This window comes from Azolla caroliniana, unplaced genomic scaffold (assembly GCF_043228905.1).
Source record: "Azolla caroliniana isolate FFs.n. ecotype wild unplaced genomic scaffold, voAzoCaro1.0.p SCAF_6, whole genome shotgun sequence".
Taxonomy (NCBI): Eukaryota; Viridiplantae; Streptophyta; class Polypodiopsida; order Salviniales; family Salviniaceae; genus Azolla; species Azolla caroliniana.
In genome coordinates, this window is record NW_028230441.1 from 4,314,398 (window position 1) to 4,328,953 (window position 14,556).

Here is a 14,556-nt window from a genome sequence, read left to right on the forward strand (position 1 = left end):
TAAACCAAAACAAGTGGGAAGCTTAATATGTATCCTTTACATAAGTTTTAGGCCTTCAACTAACATAAGAGGTAGTTCATTTTTTCGTTTTGGCAAATCATGCATAGCACATTTTTACTATTCATAAGTCATGGCAAGAGCATCAACTTCAAATTTTGTGAAACACTTAAGATAAATAATTGAAATGTTTATTTATTTATTTCTCTACAAGAATGTTTTAATAGAAATAAGGAGCGCCTAGAAAAACTACTAGCGCACTTTCTTCAAGTTTGCTCACAATTTGGAACCGCGTCCCTTCAATACATGCTTCCTTAAGCCCGGAATGTGTATCCTTTTTATGTAAGTTTCCCAATCAATGTCATTAAAATTGAAGCCAAATAATTGTTTTTCTTCCATTGATAGATCTTCATGGAGTTGTCGCGTATTCGAATTGTCAAATCTATAAAAACATGACATGTTGGTTGATATTAGGATGAAATAGAGCATTGTTTAGTTATGTATTTTGTTGTATGAATTTCGATTGATATTTACCTCTACGAAAATGTATACAAGATTTTTAGTAGATAAACATATGTTTAAATTAACATAAACATACATGAGAGAACATAAAACATGAAATCCAAACACACATGCATAGTGGAAACAATTAAATCTATTAATGTAGTTGTTTCATGCGTGTGCTAGATAATATCTTAGAAATAAGACCTAAGAAGATGTCATAGATGTCATTATGTATAGAACCAATATATGGTCATGATATGCATCCAAGATGTGGTAAGGAGGACCTACCTTCCTCCATAGAATGTGTAAGGGTAATAAAGATTCGCTAGTTTGAGTGTGCGCTCGTTTGCTTTCAGAGCCATTTGCTGGTACAATTTGGAGGACTTCGAATTTGAACTCTAGACATGGTAAAGAACAATGTAGGTTACCATTTGTGGAATTGAGTAGAGTGGGTAATGTCCATGTTTGAATGAGCAAGAAAGTGATATCATATCATTGTGGTCTTTTTATAATACAATCAATATACTTGATTGCTTAGCATTTATGGATTTGGGTAGATAATGTCTATGATCGAATGACCAAGAGAGTGATATCATATCATTGTAGTGTTTTTATTATATAATCAATATAACTGTTTGTTTTTGCAAATATTCTTGATATGGCGTGTCCCATTTGTGTGTCATGGCATCTTGATTCTATACTAAATTGTATAAAATTATATTGCATTTTCTTATTTTAGGATTTCTAATCCAAATTTGGACATAGTATAAAATTCATCAAGGTGATGCATGGGGTCATTTGTGTTAAGTATGTAATTAGTTATCTTCAATTAGCAAAATTGGATATAATCAAATTCGTGAAGGGGATTTGATGACTTCATTTTTGTTCATTATATAATTAGTTACTGTGTGTTCTTAACGTGAGAGCAGAGACTAAACCAGTAATTAACGAATGTGATGACAGTAAGCTATCTGTCACACTAGTATGTAAAATACTTGCATAATATAAAATTTATAATATGTACCTCGGATTTGGAATCAAGTTGAGATAATGATTCTGTATAGCTCTCCATATCTGGGTACAGTTGAAACTTCGAGTTTCTGATAGGTTTTCCACTATTGTCCAAGAAAGGCTGCTCTTCAAAATGTTCTTCCATGAATCGCTTAAAGCTTGACACAGGGAAAGGATTGACCGTGGAGGATGCCACCTGATAAATTTCTAGTCCTGGCTTGCAAGCATGTTTCGCCATGGCAGCAAGCATTGCATTGGCCACCATATCCACAGGTACCTACATACACTCATAAGCACGCCTTACACTCTGCATACATGCCAAAATGACCAATATAATGCATATATATGCCCTACCATGTAAGTAAAGCATTATACCAAAACTAGCTGGCTGGTTTTATATTGCATTCCAATTCTGCAGATTTTTGAATGTAAAGCTATAACAAGGAAGATATATATACTAACCACATCAATCAGACAATTCGGATCCATGGGGAAGCCTCGGAGTTGACCCTTTCCGTATGATATAAACAGGGGATCCATCATCCTTGTGTTCAACAAAAACAAAACAAAACAAATCCATGCATTACAGCTCAAGAGAATTGTTATGTTCCATGATGTTTTTCCTGCAAAAATATGTACCTGTTGCCTTCGATCCAGCCTGGGAACGGGTCTTGGAATGAGCTCTCCACTATACTTGGCCTCACAATCACTGTTGGTAGATCATCTCTCATACTGTCTACAACCATCTCCCCCATTGCCTTTGTAAGCACATATGTGTCTTGCCAACCATAGTCACTTGCCCTATTAACATCATACATATATGAGAGCCATAGGTCATTTAATTGAACATTATTAAGTCGCAATTAGTTACTAATCTACGATTACGCCTACCTTTCGAATCCTAACTCCTTCATTTTGATGGTAACATGGTTTTTGCTATCCTCCTCTTCTGTACTCCCAATGTTATTGAAAGCACTCAGATTTTGTTTGATAAGTTTGGACTCGAAATCCACAAACATCTGAGGATGCAGATTCCCTTCCAATGTCTTGATGGTTGCATCGGCGATGTTGTATGCAGAATTGAAAGTTTTCTCATGTAGAAGGCCTTTACGTTTGCCATGGGCAAAAGCTGCATAATTTCACAAAAACCATGGGAATCAAAAGCTCTGCACATGCATACCAAGTAAATTTGAAGGTTTTGAATGGAGATTAGAATATGTCACCTGTAGACACATGCATGAAAAGTTGTAGGTGCAAACAACTTTTGGCCAATTCCGTAATTCTTCGAGGGCCTTCGGTGTTCATATTAAGCGCATAATCATACCTATCCAATATGATTGTGTTGTTATGCAGAATGTTTGAGCTCACTCACATTTAGGTCATGGACTAGGTAGGGAAGAGAGAAGAATCAATTGATCTATCCATTCTTAATCTCACCTTTCATCGAAGCCTGTGGTAGCAGCAGAATTAACAATTACATGAAGTTTGGTAGCAAGGGAGGTGAATGTGGAGGGATCCATGGCCAGCATTTCCTTTGTCATGTCACCGACCACCACGCTTATATTTTTCTCCATGAAAGCTTCATATTCTTCAGCATGGAGAGATCGCAAGCATTCGAATAAGTCGCTCCGCAAGATCTCCTCCTTCAGCCTGCGTATTGCGCAGGTTGCATCTTCTGCTTTGATGAGTAAGTAGAGCTGCCTCACGTTCGGTTGCACCCTCAGTATCTTCTCCACCAGGACTGCAAATCTTTGGAAGCATCAGCTCTTCTTCTTTTCTTTTAAAAAACTACTACTACTACTACTACTCATCGTCTACGAATTATTCTACAGTAGGAGAGGAAAGATTATAATGTACTAAGCTTGATATTGTGCAAGGAATTTCGAAATTTTGAGATTGTAGAGCATTGTTAAGTGATTGATTAGTTCCCAACTACTAACTTGACTTGTAAATGGATATGTGTGATTGAGATTGCAAACAGATCAAATAGTTATTTCTCTCACCAATATCTTCGAGGACTGATCCTACAAGCCGACGTTTAACGTTTAGTATTTATTAGTAATTGTCAAATCAAAGGACAAGAAAGAATTCGGCAAGCTCAATGCCTAATTCTTTCTAGGACAAATCTTTATATTATGTTTTTAGGACAAATCTTTAGAGCCATCTGCTCTTCTTCTTTTCTTTTAAAAAACTACTACTACTACTACTAATCGTCTACTAGTTATTCTACAGTGGGAGAGGAATGATTATAATTGTACTAAGCCTGATATTGTGCAAGGAAATTCCATTTTATCAATGTTTTGAGTTCCCAACTAATAACTTAATGTGGAATATCATTAATGTGGTACGCAATACGAATCACATGTTATGCTTAATATATAGGTACTGAGCTTATGGTGTTTTATAATGATTAGGCTTCGCAGCCCAAAGAAATTGCGGTGAGTTCTGGACTTTAATTTTTGTGAAGGAAAGAGCGTTGTATAACAAATCTGAATAGTACTAGCACTGGAGGACATATAGCCTTATTATGCACATAATATATGTATATGTGCACTTTTAAATTAAATGGTCCCCCCTATCACATTGTAAATCTGGATAGGGGAGCATTAGCAGCAATGTGATAGGGGAGCATTAGCATCACTTTAATCCTGACATGGGAAGAAGGATGGGAGAATGATTAAAGCATGGCCAATAATGAGTTTGGGCATTGATAATGATGGGATTGGTGGAGCAGAGAATCATAACCTTTGGCAATGAAGCCAGTGGCACCAGTTATGAAGATGTTCTTGTCATGGAGGAAAGGGATGATGGCAAGGCCCGATGGAGAGTCCTCTCGCTCATACTGCGGCTCCTGAGTCTGCAAGGAGCTGCTGCATATGAATGTTGTTGTTGATGATGATGATGATGCGGTATAGTTGTTGCTTGTGTTAGGATTGGGAAGTACTAAACTCGGCCTAATTCCACCAATATTGGCAGCACCCAGTTTTCTTGCCAGTAATGGATCATGATGAAGATGATGACCATAGTTAATGCTGCAGGGCTTCATACATCTGGCTGCATGAATCAAAAAAGCATGGCTGCGTTGGGGATTAATACGCATTTGATATGGGGAGCTAATTAACTGTGAGCCCATGGCGTCCACGAAGAAATGAAGAATTATAATGGATGACTAGGCCAAATGGTCCAGAAGAAGAAAGAGAATTATTGATAACTTTCGTTTCCCTGTGCTTGTTTGGGAAAGGGGGGTGGGGTTCTCACATCCATTTATAAAGATGGGCGAAATGGATTGAACGGTAGCGATGGATGATTTTGGATCATTAAATATTTATTCCCCAATGGGTTTGGGACAGATATTCGAATCTCTAATTGAGTTTTACAGGTTACTGGCTAATATTAGTCAAATGTTATATAATTGTGCACTGTATTTCTCATCTACACGATGGTTTGAACCCATGATAATAGCGACATATATTAAGGTATTTATTACACATGCTCCGATTAATCCTCCAAGTGACCTCTCTCAAATTGAGGCTCAATCAGAGCTCGTTGGAGAAAATAAAATGTATTTCTCTTAAATCACATGGGCCTCAACCCATTATTTAAGAAGATAAAAGGTACCGATTAAGTCAACCCATGAGAAAGATATTAGTATTAATCATACAATGTTGAGTTAGTGGCAGGGAGGTATTTCACAACTACCTACCTGTCATTTAAGTCAACCTATACTTTTAAGCACATATAAAGGGTATTGATTAAGTCAACCCATTATTGCAATCAATTTGTCTGATGTGTTGTGAAGCAAGAAGGACCAGGAGGACGATTTTGGCGGGCACACGAAAAGCCCTCATTTTATTATGTTATATACTTAAGTCATAAATAGTGAGAATTACCTTTTTGGCCTTTCTCACTTTTTTTTTTGGTAAAATATCAAGATTATATTAAGTGCATGTATAAAAAACCACTATTACAACTTGTCATTTGGAATTCCACGCAATTATTGGCACATTTGGGATACATTACAAGGATTATCAGTGTTGCAAGGGCGTGCGCCACATTTAAATGAAGATTCTCTATCTCTTCATTGGACATTTGTGGGGGGCGGGGGGAACAACCAAGCTTGTTAGGTACGTTAGATATGGTACGGATACCATACGTATATAACGTATTAATACGTGTATAGTACCTCCCAATTTAAAAATACGTTAAATACGTTTTTAAATATGTTAAATACTTATAAAATACGTTAAATACGTTTTTAAATATGTTAAATACTTATAAAATACGTATTTGATGCATTTCACGCATTTTACATATAGTACATTAAATACTTCTAGAATTTGAAATTTATTTACCTTTCTAAAAAATCTTTGTAATATTGTAAAAAGCATCTATGTTTACACAATTTTGTGATGTACATTATAGTTCTACGTCCTAAAATACATATATGACATTTGAACATTTCACATCCTAAAATGCTTATAATACGGATGTCGACATTCACTTATTCTATAAATCAGTGTAAGTGTGTATCACGATATTCTATTTCAAATTGTAATTATTTACGATTATGGATTCATAGATTGTGTAATCATCTACGATTATCACACTTAGGATAGGTTTTTGTCTTCTTTTCTCTCTTCTTCATCTTCTTCATCTATCTTTTGTGATTATCACAGTCAGAGTCAGGACAGGTTTATGTCGTCTTTTCTCTCTTCTTCTTCTTCTTCTTCTTCTTCTTCGTCGTCGTCGTCATCTCTTTTGTTCTTCCTTCTTTTTGCTTCCTTTTCACTAAAATCTTTTTTTTCTTTTGCTTTTTGTCAGGGTTTTACTTATATTTTTTTATAAATACGTATTATACCTATTTTTTCAAATGTACGTTAAATACCGTATTGGACAAATGTACATGATATTTGACTAAACAACATTGAGATATAGTACGTACTATACAAATTATGAGGTACTATACGTACTTAAACATTAAATACGGGTACGTAAACAACTTAAGTATGGTTTGAACGAATGACATTTATCATACAAATTTTGTTCTCAATTTGGTTAATCTTACCCTTCATGATCAGGTAATCCTGCATTTGCTCCTTCCCAAAGTTGAAGTTCATGTTGTCGAACTTCTTGAGACTCATCTCTGATGACCCGTATGGTGAAGACATTCCTGATTTGGGCCGACTGATTGAGAATTTCTATTTGGTTGGCTATGATTGATAAGGGGGATGCAACCAACTGGTTCACCCGAATTTGATCTTGCCGAATTGAACACAAACTGAGTGGATTGATTCAGATGTCACACTGAGTGTCTACAACCAAGGAAGAGGGTACAAATGACTGGCCTACTTGAGGACCTGTGCTCTAGTCAAATAGAGTGCAAATCTACAAAGTGCCTATTCTTATCATGGGATAGAATCTTGAGAGTTGCCAGTCGGAAGATTTTTGTTCGACAAAAATCTTGAGAATTTGTTCTATGTACTTTTAGAGATCTTGAAGTCTTCAATGGTCAAAACATGAGTGTTGGTGATGAGACTGATGACGAATGGCAACGGAAAAGAACCCCAGGCTTTGATACCAAATGGTTGAAATGGTCGTGAATGAAGGTAATATGAAACAACACTATAGTGTGAAGAAGAACATGTTGAAGCAAGATGAACAGAGTGAAACTGAGACACCTTAGCAAGATCAACAAGAACAATAGAGAGAGACAGAGAGGCACACAAGATGTAAATAAATATTTTGGGAAAATAAATAAATTATTTCCATATTAGTCAATATGTTAATACAAGAATGCAAGTAAGTTGAAGTTAAAAACATCTAAACACTACAGGTTGAAGTTATTTTGGGTCCAAGACCCCCGTGGGCCCGCTGAACTAGCACACGCACATGCACACGCATATACACAACAACTTCCAGCATGATTCAATTGAGTTCTATGGATGACATCAGTCCTTACACTACTACCCCATGAAAATAATCACGATAAATGCGAAAAAAAGCTAGTTCACCAATGATTTATTGATATTCAAAGCATAATAAGGAGAACAATGTGTAAAAGGGAGGGTTGGATTGATGAAATTCTAAAGCTAAATAGAAGTGTAGATTGGACGATTACACAATTTTGTTTTAGACGCATAGTTGTCGCGCATTCATATTTCAAGTTTGAAGCGCAAATATAAAACCAAATTTCTAACTTTGGAGTCTCACTCTTGAGTATTAACGGTCAAGAGAATCAAGACTATGTTTATATGTATGTATATGTTGCGAAAATGACGTCGTGATGTAGTGTGTTCACGGGAGGAAAAGTGTCAAACTCCAATTGGTTTATGGAAGGTTAAAGGTTAGGTTAAAGGCATGTAGAATTAGAACAATTGTCAAATTCTAACTACCTCATCATATATCAACAATTCTCTCAATGTATATAAGCATAAATTAGGAAATTGATTAAGTTGTTATATTATTTCGGCGACGGTACATCTGTCGTGGAATTGTATCAACTGGGCCAAGCTTCGTGACTGAAAATTTTTGTCCCACATGGGCGGTGAGGACTAAATAGGAAGTTATACACTTAAAGAAGGTTCACATATACAACATTTACAAGGTGATCTATTTATATTTGAGATCAACGAAAACAAGAGGGAGGCTTAATATGTATCCTTTACATAAGTTTTAGGCCTTCAACCAAAACAAGAGGTGGTTCATTGTTTCCATTTCCGAAAATCATGCTTAACATGTTTTTACTATTCATAAGTCATGACAAGAGCATCAACTTCAAATTTTGCGAAACAACATTTAATATAAAGAATTGGATTTTTTATTTATTTCTGTTATATAGACACATTGACATTATACAAAAATGACATGAGTGGCATGGAATGTGGGAAAACATATTCTTGATAGGGATGAGTATCAACCTAATAGAAATAATGAGCGCCATGAAAATTTACTAGCATACTTTCTTCAAGTTTTGCTCACAATTTGGAACCACGCCCCTTCAATACATGCTTCCTTAAGCCCGGAATGTGTATCCTTTTTATGTAGGTATCCCAATCAATGTCATTGAAATTGAAGCCAAATACTTGTTTTTCTTCGGTTGATAGATCCTCATGAAGTTGTTGCACATTTGAATTGTCAAATCTATAAAATCAGGAACATGTTGGTTGATATGGAGGTATTAGGATGAAGTACATCATTGTTCAGTTATATATTTTGTTGCATGAATTTCTATTGATATTTACCTCTAAGAAAATGTATACAAGATTTGGTGTTAATAGACAAACTTATGATTAAATCAAGCATTGTGCATACGTGAGAGAACGTAAAACACAAAATCCAAACACACATGCATAGTGGAGACAATAAAATCTATTAATGTATTTGTTTCATGTGCATGCTAGATAATATCTTATAAATAAAAGCTAAGAAGATGTCATTGTGTATAGAACCAATGTATATTCACGATATGTAACCAAGACGTGGTAAGAGGGACTTACCTTCCTCCATAGAAGGTGTAAGGGTAATAAACATTCGCTATTTTGAGTGCGTGCTTGTTTGCTTTGAGAGCCATTTGTTGGTACAATTTGGAGGACTTTGGATTGGAACCCTAGACATAGGAAAGGACAATATTGCTTAGCATTTGTGGAATTGAGTAGATAATGTCCATGATTGAATGAGCAAGAAAGTGATATCATATTATTGTTGTGTTTTGATCATACAATCAATATAATTGATTGATTAGATTTATGGAATTGAGTAGATCATTGTCCATGATTGAATGACACAGACAATGAGTGATATCATATCATTGTAGTGTTTTTATCATACAATCTATATGATTGTTTGTTTTGGCAAAATAAAAAGTAAGAGAATGAAAAATGGGCTACAAGAGAAGAAGAGAGTCATGAGACAAATGGCTATTCTTGATTTGGCGTTTCCCATTTGTGTCTCATGGGCGTCTTGATTCTGTATTAAATAAGCTTATAGCATTTTATTTATTCTAGGATTTCTAATCCAAAATTGGATATAATAAAATTCGTGAAGGAGAGACATTTGTGTTCAAGTATATAATTAGTTATTGTTATAAACAAAATTGGATATAATAAATTTCGCTAAGGGGATTTATGGCGACATTTGTGTTAAGTATACAATTAGTTATTATAATTAGCAAAATTGGATATAATCAAATTCGTGAAGGGGATTATTCATGGCATCATTTGTGTTAACTGTATAATTAGTGACAGTAAGCTATCTTTCACACTGGTGTCTAAAATACAGCATAACATAAAACTTGTAACGTACCTCGGATTTGGAATAAAGTTGAGATAATGATTCTGCATAGCTCTCCATATCTGGGTACAGTTGAAACTTCGAGTTTCTGATAGGTTTTCCACTGTTGTCTAAGAAAGGCTGCTCTTCAAAATGTTCTTCCATGAATCGCTTAAAGCTTGACGCAGGGAAAGGGTTGACTGTGGAGGATGCAACCTGATAAACCTCTAGTCCTGGCTTGCAAGCATGTTTCGCCATGGCAGCAAGCATTGCATTGGCCACCATATCCACAGGTACCTACATACATCATGTTCCCGATCAGGGTCTCGTAAGTATGGATTACACTTCGCATACATGCCAGAATGAACAATATAATGCATGTATGCATTATTGCCATGTGAGCAAAATCACTATACCAAAACTGGCTGGCTGGTTTGATATTGCAATCCGATTCTGTAGATGTTGTTGAGATGTAAATCTATAACAAGGAGTATATATACTAACCACATCAAGCAGACAATTTGGATCCATGGGGAAGCCTCGGAGTTGACCCTTTCCGTATGATATAAAGATGGGATCCATCATCCTTGTGTTCAAGAAATCAAAACAAATCCATGCATTACAGCTCAAGAGAATTGTTATGTTCATGATGTTTTTCCTGCAAAAATATGTACCTGTTGCCTTCGATCCAGCCTGGGAACGGGTCTTGGAATGAGCTCTCCACTATACTTGGCCTCACAATCACTGTTGGTAGATCATCTCTCATACTGTCGATAACCATCTCTCCCATTGCCTTTGTAAGAACATATGTATCTTGCCAACCATAGTCACTTGCCCTATTAACATCATACATATATGAGAGCCATAGTCATTTAATTGAACATTATTAAGTCGCAATTAGTTACTAATCTACGATTACGCCTACCTTTCGAATCCTAACTCCTTCATCTTGATGGTAACATGCTCTTTGCTGTCCCACTCTTCTGTAGATCCAATCTCAGTAATAGCACTCAGATTTTGTTTGATAAGTTTGGACTCGAAATCCACAAACATCCGAGGATGCATAATCTCTGCCATTGTCTTGATGGTTGCATCAGCGATGTTGTATGCAGAATTGAAAGGTTTTTCATGTAGAAGACCTTTACGTTTACCATGGGCGAAAGCTGCATTCACAAAAAACAATGGGAATTTAAAAAAAAACTCTGCACATGCATACCAAGAAGTAAATTTGAAGGTTTTGATGGCGATTAGAATATGTTACCTGTAGACACATGCATGAAAAGTTGTAATAATTCTTCTAGGGCCTTCCGTGTTCATATTTAGCGCATAGTCATACCTATTCAAGATGATTGTTTTGTTTTTAGCAGAATCATTGAGTTCACTCATATTATGCCATGCAATAGGGATTATAGAGGTAAATCGATGGATCTATCCTTAATCTCACCTTTCATCGAAGCTCGTGGTAGCAGCAGAATTGACAATTACATGAAGTTTGGTTGCGAGGGAGGCGAATGTGGAGGGATCCATGGCCAGCATTTCCTTTGTCATGTCACCGACCACCACACTTATCTTTTGCTCCATGAATGCTTCGTATTCTTCGGCATGGCGAGATCGCAAGCCTTCGAATAAGTCACTGCACAAGATCTCCTCCTTTAGCCTGCGTTTTGCGCAGCTTGCATCTTCTGCTTTGATTAGTAAGTAGAGCTTCCTCACGTTCGGTTGCACCCGCAGTATTTTCTCCACCAGGACTATCAATTGCACAATACAGTATGCATTTTTATATGATATTAATTAGGACAAATCTTTGGAGCATCTGCTCTTTCTTTCTTCTGTTTTTTGAAACTACTACTACCCATCGTCTACTAGTTAGTTAGTCCACAATGGAGTGGAAGAGTTTATGTACAAAAACTTGATATTGTGCAAGGAAATTCGATTGTATCAATGTTTTGAGTTTGTAGAGAATTGTTAAGTGATTGATTAGTTCCCAACTAATAACTTGACTGGTAAATTGGATACGTATGATGGAGATTGTAAAACAGATAAATAGCTATTTCTCAGGTCCAATATCTTCGAGGACTATAGAGTGCTAACATCCTAGAAGGTGAGGATTGCACAAACCTTTTTAATAATTACGTTTTAACATTTATTATATTCATTAGTAATTGTCAAATCGAAGAACAAGAAAGACTTAGTGCATGCTTTAGTGATTTATCTCATAATGTGGAATATTGTTAATGGTACGCAATTCTAATCACATGTTATGCTTAATATATATAGGTACTGACTGAGCTTATGGTGTCTTCTAATGATTAGGCTTCGCAAACCCAAAGAAATTGTGGTGAGTTCTAGACTTTAATTTGTGAATGAAAGAGCGTTTATAACAAATCTGAATAACATCGGAGCACATAATAGCGTTACTCTGAAAATGGTCCCCGATCACATCGTAAATGTGGAGAGGAGGAGCATATGCCACAATTAGAAGGCTCTAGTATGAAGCATCACATTAATCCTGACATGGGAACGAGGACTGGAGAATCATTTTAAAGCATGGCCTATAACGACTTTGAGCATTGGTAATATGTGGGAGGGGATTAAAATGATGATGGGATTAGTGGAGCAAGTCAATCAAATTACCTTTGGCAACGAAGCCAGTGGCACCAGTTATGAGGATGTTCTTGTCATGGAGGAAAGGGATGATGGCAAGGCCCGATGGAGAGTGATCCGGCTCATAATGCAGGTCTTGAGGCGCCAAGAGTTGCTGCGTGCCACTAGGTCTCTGCAAGAAGGAGGGATCAAGGAGCACCTGAGTCTGCAAGGAGCTGCCGCATGATATTGATGATGATGATGATGATGATGCAGAGTTAGGATTGGGAAGTACTAAACTCCGCCTAATTCCACCAATGTTGGCAGCAGAGTTAGGATTTCTTGCCATTAATGGATGCTCCTCATGATGATGATGATGATGACTATCACCATTTTTGTCGCCTGCATGAATAATCAGTAATGCACCACCACCATAGTTAATGCTGCAGGGCTTAATATATCTGGGTGCACGAATACTAGCATGATTACTTTGGGGATTGAGACGCATTGGATATGGGGATCTAATTAACTTCAGTGTGTAGTTGTAAGACTGTGAGCCCATGATGGCGTCCATGAAGAAATGAGGAATTATTGATGACTAGGGAAATGGAGAAGAAGAAAGACAAGAGACACAGAGAGAAATGATTTGTTCCCTACGCTTATGTTGGGAAGGTTTGTAGGGTTCACAACCATTTATATAGACTTGGGGGGGGGGGGGGGGGGAAGGGTTTGAGCAATGAATTGAAAGGTAGCGATGGATGATTGGGATCATTAAATATAGACCCAATTCAATGGGTTGTTGGACACAAATTCGAAACTCTAATTGAGTTTTGGTCATATATATATATACCCAATGGGTTGCTTGGGCCATATATCTATCGGTCGACACTCGGAACCTTGATGTATGTTGAGATTCCTAAATCAGGATGGTAATAGGTACGCAGGAAATTTATGACATCCCAAAACGTGATTCAATTGGTCGGCCCCATTAAAATGGTTGAGTAGGAATTTATGATGTCCAAAGTGTGTGATTGAACGCGAGGATTCAATTGAGTAGTTATATTGATGAGATCATGTGCTTAATTAAAAATGTGATGATTCAATTGAGTAATTCTATCGATGACATCATTCCTTACACTATTACTGCTACGAATTAATTTAAAATGTGATGATTCAATTGAGTAATTCTATCGATGACATCATTCCTTACACTATCACTGCTACGAATTATATCTATAGAATGGGGATTGATTGATTCTTGTGGGCCCCATTAACTGATAACGGCTTCGCCTCATCAAATTCGAAAGCACTTTATCGAAAAATCAAAAGCAACTTATATAAAATTGGAAAAGTAACTTATACAAAAAACCAACACGTTTTATATAAAAATCGAACGCAATTTATATAGAAACATCGAAAAACGATTTATATATGAAATTGAAATGCACTAGAGCTTGTTTGGGATAATTCATAACCCGAATCAATCAAACAAAACAACCACCGTCCACAAATAGTGACGATATCTGATGGGCAATCTACAGGAAGCAATAATAGCCAATACTGACAGGAATTAATAAAAAAAGTAACGAACACACAAAGAATTTTATCGTGGAAACACCAAATGGGGGTTAGGGTACCAAAACTTCCACTATAACTCGGTTTAGAAATGGGTACCCACAACTTATTGAGAAGGGGGTATGTGTTAGGTTTTCTGTCCACATTTTTTGATTGTAAATGGGCCCAGGATGCCCATAACTCTTTATTTTTAAATACGGTGCGAAACAGAGTCACACTTGATGTATTTACACATCTATCCTCGCTTCTTCTTCTTTTTCAAAAAGATTTCCTTCGTTAGTATTAAGAAAACTACCAGAGGCTCGGCTACAAAAATGTAAAATAAAAAAGTATTATATAAATGTAAAATAAAAAAGTATTATATACAATAGAAATCGTCAGGGCAAGGACCAGGGGTGTTGATATCTCCATAATGGTCCTTTAGAGGATATTGTGAACAGAGGCAACTTTCTCCATAATTGCAGTAATTTTTTCTTTTTCTTCAGAACAACCTCCGAAGAGCCTGGCATATTAGCATATTGGCCCCCCACAACCGTTGAGAGAATAGGAATTATGGACTCATATCGTCTTTTACAACGATACTTCCATAATATCCATAATGTAACCGTGGATACTGTT

The 14,556-nt window shown here is 36.4% G+C and overlaps 1 protein-coding gene and 1 pseudogene across 2 annotated transcripts; both read right to left on the reverse strand.

Moving 5' to 3' along the window:
- Window positions 1-208: 208 nt before the first annotated feature.
- On the reverse strand, window positions 209-4,660 carry LOC147862690 (fatty acyl-CoA reductase 2, chloroplastic-like). Its single transcript, XM_087321243.1, has 9 exons — window positions 4,258-4,660; window positions 2,950-3,253; window positions 2,736-2,836; window positions 2,404-2,641; window positions 2,152-2,313; window positions 1,975-2,056; window positions 1,526-1,789; window positions 790-899; window positions 209-439 (listed from the first exon to the last, which is right to left on the reverse strand). The coding sequence occupies exons 1-9, from the start codon at window positions 4,643-4,645 to the stop codon at window positions 274-276; spliced, it is 1,815 nt and encodes a 604-aa protein (XP_087177369.1). The 5' UTR covers window positions 4,646-4,660; the 3' UTR covers window positions 209-273.
- A 3,712-nt stretch (window positions 4,661-8,372) lies between these two features.
- Window positions 8,373-12,992, reverse strand: LOC147862691 (fatty acyl-CoA reductase 2, chloroplastic-like; annotated as a pseudogene). The gene is made up of 9 exons (XR_015529939.1): window positions 12,415-12,992; window positions 11,225-11,528; window positions 11,042-11,116; window positions 10,706-10,943; window positions 10,455-10,616; window positions 10,285-10,366; window positions 9,814-10,077; window positions 9,009-9,118; window positions 8,373-8,652 (listed from the first exon to the last, which is right to left on the reverse strand). The product of XR_015529939.1 is annotated as a fatty acyl-CoA reductase 2, chloroplastic-like (transcript).
- Between the last annotated feature and the right edge of the window lie 1,564 nt (window positions 12,993-14,556).